The 12,934-nt window shown below is 49.6% G+C and overlaps 1 protein-coding gene across 1 annotated transcript in view; it reads right to left on the bottom strand.

The window, feature by feature from the left end:
* Window positions 1-12,934, bottom strand: part of AGBL4 (AGBL carboxypeptidase 4) — a 795,252-nt gene that overhangs the window by 34,012 nt on the left and 748,306 nt on the right. The window contains exon 9 of the mRNA XM_043964632.1: window positions 5,197-5,308. Coding sequence (XP_043820567.1) covers window positions 5,197-5,308 — 112 coding nt within the window. The remainder of the gene's footprint in view (window positions 1-5,196; window positions 5,309-12,934) is intronic.

Here is a 12,934-nt window from a genome sequence, read left to right as displayed (position 1 = left end):
TGATCCAAGACAGTTCTACAGGACCCATGATATAAAATACTATCAATCCCCAGAGAGAAAACTGATGAACTCTGAGTGCAGATATTTTTTACCTTTTTCAAGTTTCCTGCTTCTTATTATTTGTTTTTATTTTTTGCAATGTGGCTAATATGGAAATAAGTTTTGCATAATTTCACATGTATTATGGATATCATATTGCTTGCCTTCTTAAGGGGTGGGGGAAGGGTGAGAGGGAGAGAGGGAATTTGGAACTCAAACTTTTAAAAATGAATGTTAAAAAAATTTTTAATGTAATTGGGAAATACTTAATGAAATAAAAATATATTTTTTAAAAATGCAAACCAAGATCATATTAGCTTTCTTGGATGCTGTATTACACTGACAGTGACAGGAAAAAAGACAAGCTTTTATTAAATGCCTACTATGTGCCAGGCACTGTGGTAACTGCTTTACAATTTATTCCCACTTTACAGTTGAGAAAACTGAGGCAGACAGAGGTTAAGTGACTGTGTCTGGGTTTGACTCCAGGGCCAATGTTCTATCCACTGCACCACCTGGCCACATATAAATAGGCACCTTCTCTGAAATTGACTGTCTTAGAGATTTTCGTAGAGCCTCGAGAGGCGAAGCCCTTTGGTCGGTATGTGTATGTCACTGGAGAGGCTTGAGTCCAGGGCTTCCTGGTACTCATTGATAAGAATAATAGCAATGATAATAATACCTAGCATTTATATAGTACTTTAAGGTTTATAGAGTGACATATATCATCTCATTTTTCTTCACAATAACATGGAGGGGTAGGTACTATTATTTACAATTGAGGAAAGTGTGATAAATTGAGGTTAAGTAACTTGCAGGGGAATCACAGAGCCTGGAAGTGTCTGTGGTGGGATTTGAACTCAGGTTTTCCTGAATGCAGGATAATGCTCTATCAATGGGCAGGCTGCCAAGATGACCCCTACTGATCTCTTTTTCACACTGGCTTCTTTCTGCTTGGCCCCAGAAAGAAGAAATATAAGCAGTGGCACTTTAGGGGAGGTGGGGAGAGGGGAAGGAATAGAAGGGATAGATGAGAGGTAGATGTTGCTTATTATTAGGAAGACCTTCTCCCTCCCCCCTAACAATCAGAGTTGCCAAACAATGGAACAGATTGCTTGGATTGATAGTGAGCTCCTCATTACTAAAAGTATTCAGCCTGTGTGTGTGTGTGTGTGTGTGTGTGTGTGTGTGTGTGTGTTTTGTTTGTTTGTTTGTTTGTTTTTTGTGAGGCAATTGGGGTTAAGTGACTTGCCCAGGGTCACACAGCTAGTAAGTGTTAAGTGTCTGAGGCTGGATTTGAACTCAGGTCCTCCTGCATCCAGGGTCGGTACACTATCCACTGTACTACCTAGCTGCCCCTACTAAAAGTATTCAAATGGATGCTGGCTGACCACTTGTTGGGACATTTGGGGTGTGTATATGTGGGGGGGAAATTCTAGTTTCAGTTACTGTTTCATCTCAGTTACTGGGGTCTTTTCCAGTTCAGCAATCCTGTGATTCCATAACCCTGGGAAACCAATGACAGCAGCTGGAGGAAAAGGATTAGGGTAACTGGGGGGTGGGGGTGGAGGGTGGGGAGGGCAGAGTCTCCAGCACTGCCTCTCGCAGGGGAGTCAAAAGGCCAATCAAATTACATTTCTTATCACAGCCTCCAAGATCTTCATGCCTTCAGATCTTCAGTTGGTAAAATAATAATTCCTTATGAAACTCCTCCAAATTTCATAAGCTGTAGTACAGGCTCTCTGAGAAAGCTGTAAACAAGTCAGGAAACCCAAGCCTCACCCGGGGTCCCAGATGACTGACCCCTGGCTGGCTTAATTCCCTTTTATCAAATCCTGTCTCCTGGTCGGGGAATTATTGATTTGTAAGGAGCCTGAGGGATGGAAAGGAGCTCAGGCGGGCAGAGGAGGACACTTGCTTTATGGGGGTGAGGCTGGAGAGTCTGCCCTGAGCTCCAAGTTCCCCCATTCTTCCTGGGGGCCCATCACAAATTCTTTTGTACCTGGCAGGAGCATGGGGGCGGGGTGCAGGGGGGAGTGGGGACGGGAGAATCATTCCCCACAGCAGATGATGGATATTGAGCACTGGGTCTGAAGTCATGGGCTCTGGGTTTGAACCTTGGCTTTCTTGGTAACTATGTCTTCAGAAAAGTGCCTTCCTTTCTCTGGGACTCAGTTTCCCCATCTGTAAGGGGAAGGAGTTGGGCTAAGTAAGGGCTAATATTTCTTCTAGCTTTGAAGCTAATGATATGATGATGGATTCCTAACTAAAAGCCTTATTGTTTGGAATAGAAGACATTCCCCAAAGAGGCCACTCCTAAAGTGAGATCTCAACAAAAGGAGGGCTGATCAGGAGAGGGCAATCAGCATGGTGAAGGGTCTGGGGAAGTGGAGGACATGAAGATCAGATGAAGGAAGTCGGGTTGTCTAGCCCAAGAGAAGGCTCCAGGGAGAAACAACTTGGGCTATTCTGTTGAACAGATTTAGTCCTATTCTCTTGACCCCAGAGTGCAGAAAAGGGAATAAGGGGAGGGGCTGGGGGGATTGAAGAGAGGCAGATTGAGTGCTGATATCAGGAAAATATTCATAACAATGAGCGCTCTCCCAACATGGAATGATATGCCTTGGGAGGTAGTGAGTTTCCTGTTACTAGAGGTATCCAAGCAAAGACTAGACAGCCACTGGTTGGGGATGTGGGGATTCTGCTTAGGTAGAGATTGGACTAGATGATATAGGCAGAGTGGCACTCTGTCTCTGTCGTTCTCTCCCCTCTCTCCTCTTTGTCTTCCTCTCTCCCCTCTTCTCTGTCTCTGCTTCATTTCTCCTCCTCCTCCTCCTCCTCCTCTTCTTCTTCTTCTTCTTCTTCTTCTTCTTCTTCTTCTTCTTCTTCTTCTTCTCTCTCTCTCTCTCTCTCTCTCTCTCTCTCTCTCTCTCTCTCTCTCTCTCTCTCTCTCTCTCTCTCCCTCCCTCCCTCCCTCCTCCTCCCTCTTCCTCCTCTTTTCAGAGTAGCTCCAGGTGGTTCTGGAAACTGATCACTCTGACTGCAGAAGAAGGACACTAAAGGAGCCACAGTGCATCTGTGTGGGGCACTGGCCTTTCTGGGGAAGGTGAGTGGGAAGCCCCACTTGAACCTCAGCCCACCTAGAAGATCCCTGGGGGAGTTGCAAAGATGAGGAGACCAGCGAGGCTGGAGGCAGGACTGGAGAGTACAGACCCTGCCCCTTTGATGGGGCTCTGGGACTTTTAAGCAATGCCAGAAGCTACCTGGCTTTGGAGGAGCGGGGCCATGGTGGGGGGGAGGGGAGAGAAAAGCCCAGGAGTCCAGCTCTTTGCCAATAAGACTTTGTGTGACCTTGGACATGACATTTTCCTTCGCAGCTTCCTCTCTTAGGAAAGACTTCAACAATTCTCTATTCAACTAATATTCAGATAAAGAAGAAGGAAGACGTCCAAGAGGGAGGCCTTTCCCAGTGCCCCCTCCTCCACTGATCGTTGCCCCCCACACCCACCAGATTTCCTCCCATTCAGCCTGCGTACCTCTGCTATGTACAGTTATCTCCCCTCTTAGACTGTGAACTCCTTGGGGAACAGGACTATTTCTGCCTTTCTTTGTATCCCTAGCTCTTGACCAAGGGCCTGACACATGGTAGGTGCTTAATCAATGCTTATTGACTAATTGGATGAATCACTTTGCCATCTCTTCATGGCCCCATTCGGGGTCTTCTTGGCACAGACATTGGGGTAGCTTGCCATTTCCTTCTCCAGCTCATCTTACAGAGGAGGAAATAGGCAAACAAGGTTAACAAATTGCCCAGGGTCACACAGCTAAGTGTCTGAGGCTGGGTTTGAACTCAGGTCTTCCTGACTTAAGGCCCAGTGCTCTATCCACTGTGCCACCTAGCTGCCCAGGATGAATCACTGCATCCTCAGAATTATCTCCATCCTCAGCTCCTGGCACAGTAGTCACCCAGTGAGAGAGCATCACAGCTGGACTCTAGGCCAGGTGACCAAGTCCAGGGGCTCTCATTCATAGCTCTCTCTTCCATAACATCCCCACACACACCCCTCACTGTTTTATGCTACCCCTTGATTTTAAGGTAAACGTGAATCAACGTCCAAAGCTCTGCCAACCCTGGGCGCAGAAACTCTCCTGTGAGAGGTGTGGGTTACCCTTTTTTTTGTGGAGCCATGGGGTTTAAGTGACTTGTGCCGGATTTGAACTCAGGTACTCCTGAATCCAGGGCCAGCGCTTTATCCACTGTGCCACCTAGCTGCCCCCTTTTTTTTTTCTCTTTTTTTTGTGGGTTACTCTTAATGAGATGGCTTAACCTCTGAGAGACTGAATTTACAGAATGAAGGATATGACACCTCCCAAATACTAAGAGAATGGGATTTATTAAGAAACACAGCAGCTGTGGCCTTAGCCAAAGTGGCCCTGGAAGGTGTGCCATGGACAGTACCTGCAGCCCCCATGCCGTGAAAGCCTGGTGGGGCCAGTCTTCTAACAGCAGTTCACTCGGCTCTTCTTCCTCTCCTTAGGCCGCCTGACCTTGGACCAAACTGGCAGGACCAGGCATGAATGGTGTTTTGAGCAGAGAAGTCCTGACTGTGTTGCCCTGGTCCCAAGCCACCCTGGCTGAAGACAGCCTCCATGTGGGCAGGAAAAGCCACGAGGCCACCCCTGCTCCCCTCCAGCTCTGAGACCCACTACTAAGGAGTCCTTCTATCCACTGCCATGAGCCATCTCAGAGCCCCAGGCAGGGCAGCCCAGTGTAGTTCTCCAGGGACAGAGGCAGCGAGGCCACGCTTCTCTGGGGACCGTACTGGGCAGAACGCCCCAAACTAGAGCCATCAGAAAGCTCTGTCCAGCTCTCGTGGTCTCAGGGACCTACGTAGGAACAACTGAGCCGCTGTGGCTGATCCCCAGGTGAGGCCTCCAAGGTCCGGCCCTCCCTTGATCCCTCCCTAGTATCTCAGGCTATGTGGGGCCTGTGGGGTCATGAGATCTGAGGTCTCTACTGACATCTGCCTCAGTGCTGGCCTGGTGTGAGAGTGCGCCACAATTCCTGACTGTGATCTTGTCCCAGCAGCCACTGCCACCCCATCCCTGCCACATGCCGAGGCAGAGGGGGCACAGTCATGTGCTGTCACCACTCACCGGGTCGTTGTGCATCTGGATAATGAGCTGCTTCACCCCATACAGAGTTGGGTGGGCCCAAGGAGAGGGGTCCAGCCAGTGGCGATTCAGATCAAACCCCATTAGGGAGCACCTGGGAAAGAGCCAAGAGAAGCTGTCAGGCAGGGCCTGGGAGAAGGTCAGTGGGGCACAGAGCAGCAGCACAGGAGTTGCAGCAAGAGCTTTACCCTGGAGTCTCATGGTAACACTGGGAGGGAGTCAAGGGGAAACTGAGGCACAGAGACAGAAAGGACTTGTCCAAGGTCCTGTTGCTAATAAGTAGTAGAAGCAGGGGTAGGGCTCTCTCCATGAGATCATGCTTCTTTTCTGATAAGAAATAACACTAGACCAAGAGTCAGGAAGCCTAGATTTGCAATTCAATTCAGTTCAATTCAGGTCACTTCACCTCAAACTAGTCACTGCTCAGCACTAGGGAAACAGAGACAAAAGGTGTTCTGAGTCTGCACCTGACCTCAGGGAAGAGACACTACCAGGGAGTCCCAGTACCAACCCAAATCAATATAATACAAAGACCACTAAGGAGCCTCAGAGCATCCTTTTGGGATACAGGAACCAGCTTTCTCTTTGCTGAGCCCCAAAACCTTTGGAGAAGAGGCCTGGTTTCTATTATCCCCAGATTCTAATTGTAAGGGTAGGCTTTTGGGGGCAGATAGGGGATGCTGCCTTGGATAGAGTGCTAGGCCTGTAAGACTCATCTTTCTGAGTTCAAATCCAGCCTCATACACGTACTAGCTGTGTGACCCTGGACAAGTCACTTCACCCTGGTTTCCTCATGTGGAATATCTGCAATGTCAGAGCTGGGAAGGCCTTACAGTCTAGAACAGAAAAATGTCAGACTTGGGAAGGGCCTTAGAACAGGGAATGTCAGAACTGGGAGGGATACTTACAGATAACCTAATCCAACCATATTATTTTATAAAGGAGGAAAGTGAGGTTTAAAGAGCAGTACTTTATTTAGCCAAGGTTAAGAAGTTGGTGTGGAACTGTAACTAGAAGCCAGCTCTCCCCTCTACCCGTCTGGGGTCTTTCCCACGTAGCACAGCCTGAAATCGACATCCATCAATGCCTGAGCCCCTCCCCCTCCCCAGCTCTGGGCATGATACAAGATGAGAGAAAGTAGAAGCTGGAGCTCAATCTAGGGGAAGGGAAGGACCCAGGCAACAGCAGAAGGAGCCGGACATGGTCTAACTCAGCTCCAAATTCTCTCCTGTTGGCTTTTGCTTCCTGGCAGCCCCCACACATGTGCCTCCATTTCTCCACCAGACACAGCTACTTCCACAGCCTCGCACCCTGCTCTGCCTCCATGCTGTACTGTAAGCCTCCCCCCCCAGCCCCCCACACCCCCAGTTTCCACCATGGGGGCAGAAGCTGCCTCCACACACAGGCTGGCCATCTGGGCTCTTTTCTGGGAGCCTCAACAGGAAGGTGATTTAAATAATTGGTTTTGGCCGAGAGCTCTTGTGGGTTACTTTCTTGATTAGACTTAAAGCCCTTGGAGAAACCTGGTTATATATAAACCTGGCTCTGCTTACAGAGGACATGCAGAAGACCAGAGACAACTCCCCCCAAGAGGAAGAGGATGGGCCAGCTCATGACACAAGGTGCAGACTTGAGTGTGAGGCCAGGAGCCAAGGTTCTTATCCTGTGTCTCTTGCAAGTGTGCTGGTGACCTTGGGCCAGTCACCTCCCACCTATGTCACGTTTTCTTCACCAATCAGAAGATTAAAAAAGACAGATTGTGAGATGGAAGAATACTAAGATCATGGACTGATAATCAGAAAGGGGCATAGGGGCAGCTACGTGGCACAGTGGATAGAGCACCGGCCCTGGAGTCAGGAGTACCTGAGTTCAAATCCGGCCCCAGACACTTAACACTTACTAGCTGTGTGACCCTGGGCAAGTCACTTAACCACAATTGCCTCACTAAAAAAAGGAGAAAGGGGCATAGAAGTCCAGGGGCTCCTACTAAGCCCTTCTCTGTTCTCACTGAAGCCTGCTTTCCCCAAGCCAAGGGGGCACATCAGGCCATTCCTGGATTTCTTTTCCTCCATCACCATCTCTAGGCCACTCCCCACCCCAGGTTTCCTATCTTTTCCATTCACTATAACCAGTTTCTTCCCATTAGTGAGAATCAGGTCCAGAATAAAGTTTCCCTTTGTAGGTTCTTCCACCAGACCCTGGCCCCAGGCTTAGCCCTGACCCCAGTCCTAGGCTGAGCCCTGACCGTGGTCCTGCACTGAGTGCCACTCCAGATCTCACACTGATCCCTACCCCTGGCTCCAGACTGAGTCATTTCATGAGTCTCCCCCATTTGTCGCAAATGGAAACGGGGCAAGCAAGGGTAGCTGACTCCATGCAGCCTCTCGCCATATTGAAGCAATCATGCCTAATGGCATTGGCCAGGCAGGGTTGAACATAAATGAGGAAGTGTTAGAGATAGAGCTACACATGGCTCTCAAACACTCCCATCCGAGCTGGGGTAGGCGAACTGAACCAGGGGGAGGTTTGCTTTCCTCTGAAAAGATGCCCCAATCTGGAGATTGCTCCTGTCACGACACCATGGACTGGGCTGGCAGGGACCTCAGGGGCCATCCGGTCCAAACGTCCCATTTTACAGGAATGGAAACCAAGGCACAGAGAGGGGCAACACTCTGCCCAGGTTCCTACTTGGAGTTAGAGGCAGAGCTGGCACCGAGAGCCTGGTCAGCCTTCTCGCTGACTCAGGATTTCCCACTTTATCTTTTTCCAGGGAGGGCAGCCCATGGCTGGCCCTGAACCCAGGCACCTTCCCAGTTCCCCCAAGTCCTGGCCAGCATCAGGTTCACATCCCCTTAGACTGTGAGTTCCTTGATAGAATGGGTCATACCCTTAGCACTTAGCAGCGTGCCTGGCATATAAGTGCTTAATAAATGCTTATTGACTGACTTTGGAATCCCCAACTCTGCAAATGTGACATTCTTTGTTGCTTTGCCCAACATTCATCTTCATCTCATGGGGGGTGCTGACAGGGGAGAGCTGGTCTCCCTGACCACCATAGCTCCACCAAGGCTTTGCTCTGTGACCTAAGCAAACTGTTCAGGTTCTCTGAACCTCAGTTTCCCTGTCTTGTTCTTACAGGACAGGATCAGCCAAGCCATGGAACTTGGGAGATGGGGGAAGGGGCTCCTTGTTCTTCCAGATCTTAGGCACAGCTTCTGACCTGTGCCTGCAAACGGAGCACCTGGCTCTGGTGAGGAGGTCAGAGAACCAGGACTGAGCCAGAGACCAGAGGGAGAAGACTGGAGTCTTTGAGGTAGAAAGCTAACACATGGTTTGCCAGCCCATCAGCCAATAGCATTTACCAAGCGCTTACTGAATACCAGGCACTGTGCTAAGCACTGGGGTATACAAGGAAGGCAAGCACACAGTTCCTGCCCTCAGGGAGCTGATGGAGAAAGCAACAAGGAGGTGTATGCAGGGTGGATCCGAGGAATCTCAAAGGGAAAGGGCTTCAGGAGGGACCAGGAAAGGTGAGAACTTGGAGGAAACCAGGGAAGGCAGATGGTGGAGGTGGGGTGGGCGAGCGTTGCAGACACAGACGAGATCTGGGGCAAAGGCATGGAAGTGGGGAGCTTCCAATCGGCTACATTACAGAAGGTGTTTTCTGTTTCGTTTTCAGACGTGGCAGACCCTTTATGACTCTCTTTGGGGTTTTCATGGCAAAAATACTGGAATGGTTCACCATGTCCTTCTCCAGCTCATTTGACAGTTGAGGAAACTGAGGCAAACAGGGTGAAGTGACTTGCCCAGGGTCACCCAACTAGGTAGTGCTTGAGGCCAGATTTGGACTGGGAAGATGAGTTCCTGACTCCAAGGGGGGCACTCTGTGCACTGTGGAGCCCCCTAGTGGCCCAAAGGAGCTTGTGTTGTCTGGTCACTTCAATCACATCTGACCCCATCAGGAGTGTTCTTGGCAAAAATACTGGAGTGGAAGGAGGGGTGAGGGATACTGTCAAAGGGCCCAGAGAAGGGACTAAAGACTCTGCCCAGAATCTGGTTCCCAGACTTCCTATGGTGAGACAAGCCGACTGGATTTGCACTCTCCTCCTTGGAGCACTGGATCCCAGCATCCCAGAGCAGGAAGGACTCTCTGATGTCATCTGGAACAATCCCATATGGGGAGGAACCACCTCTACTGCATCCTGGACAAAGAAGTGATGGGGCTTTTTGTGGAGAGCTCTCGTGATGGGGAGCTCATTACCTCCCGAGGTGGCTCCTTCCATTTCCAGACAGCTCTAGCCAGTTGTTCTTTATATGTTAGTGCAATGGGTCAACTAGCTTTTATTAAGCACCTATGATGTACCAGACACTAAGTGCTGGGGATACAAAGAAATGCAAAAACTGTTCCTGCCCTCTGGCAGGTTACAACCCACTGATGCCCAGTCTCTATGGTATCAAAATCTGCTTCTCTGCAACTTCCATCCCATTGGTCCTGATTCTTCCCTGTAGGGTCAAGGACAGACCCAGAAACTGTCTAAGCCGAAAACGTCTTTAGAACACAGGACAGGGAAATGTCAGAAAGCTAGGATAGAACTTAGAACACAGAACAGAAAATGTCAGAACTGGAAGAGACATAAGAACACAGAATATATTAAGGTCAAACTGGGAGGGATCTTAGAATATGGGGTGTCAGGACTTGGAGATACTTTAGAACTGGATGTGCTTTAGAATTGGATGGTGGACCATAGAGATTGCATGGATAAAACTCCCATGAGTAAACTGAGACCCATCCAGATTGTGTGACTTGGTCGGGGTCACACAGCTAGTAAACAGTGGAGCAGGGTTTTGAACTCAAGTCCTATAGCTATAATTCTAAGACTTCAGAATACGTCAAAACTATTGAGGCCCTAGAGATAATTTTGGGTGGGGCCAAAGGGGGTCCCCAGAGGGGAGGTGACTGGTCCAAGGTCATACAGCTGCACCCTGGTCCCAGAGCAGGCGCTTTTCCGCTGCACTGTCGTGCCCAGATTTTATTCAGAGCACGTATAAGTGACATCCGCCACCGTCCCTGTACAAACGAGGGCTCTCTATCTCGAGATGACAAGATAAATGACTTTGCTGGATCTCTCTTCTTAATTAGGTGTTTGTCATGTGTGCTCCGTGGAGCTTGGGATAAGCAAACAGCCCTGGACCTCGGAATCCATTTATTGGTCTTATTTATGTTTCTGGGCATAACAAATCGATAATTGCCAGGTAGGGCCTCCTGCCGCCGCTGCCTAACTGGAATTTAACGACAATTACCTTTTGTTACCATAGAAATGGGGCCCGAGTCCTTCCCTGCAATAGCTCTTCTCCCCCCCCCCCAACCCTCTCCCACCAGCCCCAGCTTGGGGAGGGGGAGAAGGCTGCAGTGAAGCATTACCATAGTAATTGCCTCTCTGTCATCATAAAAGGAGCCAGTCCCCCAAAGAGATCTCAAGGCTGCAGAATTTCTCATCTGCCAGAAAACTGGCTAGGAAGCGGGGGCGGTGACAGAGGGGCAGAGAAAAGAAGTGTGGGGGAGCCTGGGCACCCCAGGGACATTTTGTCCGACTCCTAGCTGGCCAAGAGTCCCCAGATATGGGGTCATCTTGCTGGAAGATCATCAGGGATGGGAGACTCACTACCTCCCAAGGCTGTGCTTTTGCACACCTCCCCTCATCTGGCTGTTTGTTTGTGGGGGGGGGGGGTTGCCTTTTATTGAACTGAAGGTGTTGGTAGTGAGTGCAGAGTTAACCCTTGGAGGAGGGAGAGCTCAGAGGCCAACATCTTACTATATTCAGTCTCAGGTTCTCTGTGGGAGGCTGCTGGGCTCCATGGAATCCTTAAACAAGAAGACAAATTCATTGGTGCCTCCCTTCCCACTGTGGGCAGGTCTGGAGGGGCTTGGATCGGCATTTCATAGATGATGTGGGAACATGGCTGGACTTAGAGTCAGGAGAACAGGATCTGAATGCCAGCTCTGCCTCTCCATACCTTGGGGAAGACACTTTAATTCTCTGTGACTCAGTTTTCCCATTTCTAAAATAAGGGGATTGGACTAGATGACCTCTGACATCCACTCTAGTCCCAAATCTACAATCCTTCCAGGGCTTGGGGGGTAAGTGACTTTCTTTTTTTCTTTTTTCTTTTTTTTTTTTCAGGGCAATGAGGGTTAAGTGACTTGCCCAGGGTCACAGAGCTGGTAAGTGTCAAGTGTCTGAGGCTGAATTTGAACTCAGGTCCTCCTGAATCCAGGACCAGTGCTTTATCCACTGTGCTACCTAGCTGCCCTGGACTTTCTAACAATCACTCAGGTAATGAGAAGCACAGTCAAAATTTGAACCCTGATCCTCGGACCCCAGATCCCAGGCTTCTCTATATCACAATAGAAGCTGCAAACAGTAAATGTACTAAGGTAGTTCTGTCCCTCCTCCTATCACATGGAGGTGCTCCAGAATAAGGACTCCGGGTCTGAGGCATTCTGCGTTTCAGCACCTGCTCAGAACATCACTCATGAGCCCCCACCAATGTGTCTACTTTTACTAGCCACACAGGGGCCACTTTAATTCAAACAAAAGACATTTAATCAAATTGCGATTGGGACTGGAAGTGTGATTTCATTAATCCAGGGAACTCCTGGGTTAGGAAACTCCTTCTACTCATGCTGGTTGACACTTTTCACCACCAATTATTGTTTTAGAGGGATGTCCAGACCACGAAAGGATAAGGTGCTCACTCAGAATTCCACAACCAGTATGTGACATGGGTAAGATTTGAACCTGGGTCTTCATGATTCTGAGGCCAGCTCTCTATCTGCTATGCCCCACTTCCTCTCTTAATCAAACAGCATCATAAATGAAATGAAAAGAACTCCACCCCCTGCCCTGAGCACATGGAGTACACGCTCCAGTGGTTACCATGGCACCCAGGGACACATGTGCAGAGAGCTGCCGTGACATGGGACATACATGGAGTGAAGAAACGTGATCAGCAAACATACATGAGGAGGAACATACCAGGGACACCTGGGCCAGGACAACTCACACCTCTGACAGAGCAGGGAGCTGGCGCCCCTCAGTGTCCTTGAGAGCCGAGGCTGAGCTGCCATCTTTGTGCTCCCAGAACCAAACCCCAGCATGCTGTACACAGGGGGTGCTTAAAGAATATTCGACGACCATGGGACTATAGTTAGATTTAGGGAGGAGGAGACCTAAATAAAATGCCCCTCCCCCGAATGGCTGCCCAGCCAAATCCATGCATCGCCCCACTCCAGAGAGGGCAAAGGGCCAGGAGTCTGTTACGCCCTCATCTCCTGAGAGGTGGAGCTGACCCCGAGCTCTGGCATTTCTGACCCCAGGAATGGAAGGTCAGCCCGCTGATCACAAGAAATGCACAAAGGTCCAGAGAATTCGACACAGAAGGCTCTTAGAGTTCATCTAATCCGGGCCCCTCATTCTATAGAGGAGAGAACTGAATCCCCAAGAAGGGGAGTGACTCACTTCATGCAGGGTCACAGAGCTCAGGGACAGCAAAGCCGAGGATCAAAGCTATTGCCAGTCCTGGACTCCTTCCATGACGTCCAATCGCCCCATACCACTGTGAGGATGTGTGTGTGTGTGTGTGTGTGTGAGAGAGAGAGAGAGAGAGAGAGAGAGAGAGAGAGAGAGAGAGAGAGAGAGAGAGAGAGAGAGAGAGAGAG

Source organism: Dromiciops gliroides, chromosome 4 (assembly GCF_019393635.1).
Source record: "Dromiciops gliroides isolate mDroGli1 chromosome 4, mDroGli1.pri, whole genome shotgun sequence".
NCBI lineage: Eukaryota > Metazoa > Chordata > Mammalia > Microbiotheria > Microbiotheriidae > Dromiciops > Dromiciops gliroides.
Note: the sequence above shows the minus strand (reverse complement) of the source record. Positions and strands in the feature narration are given on the sequence as shown.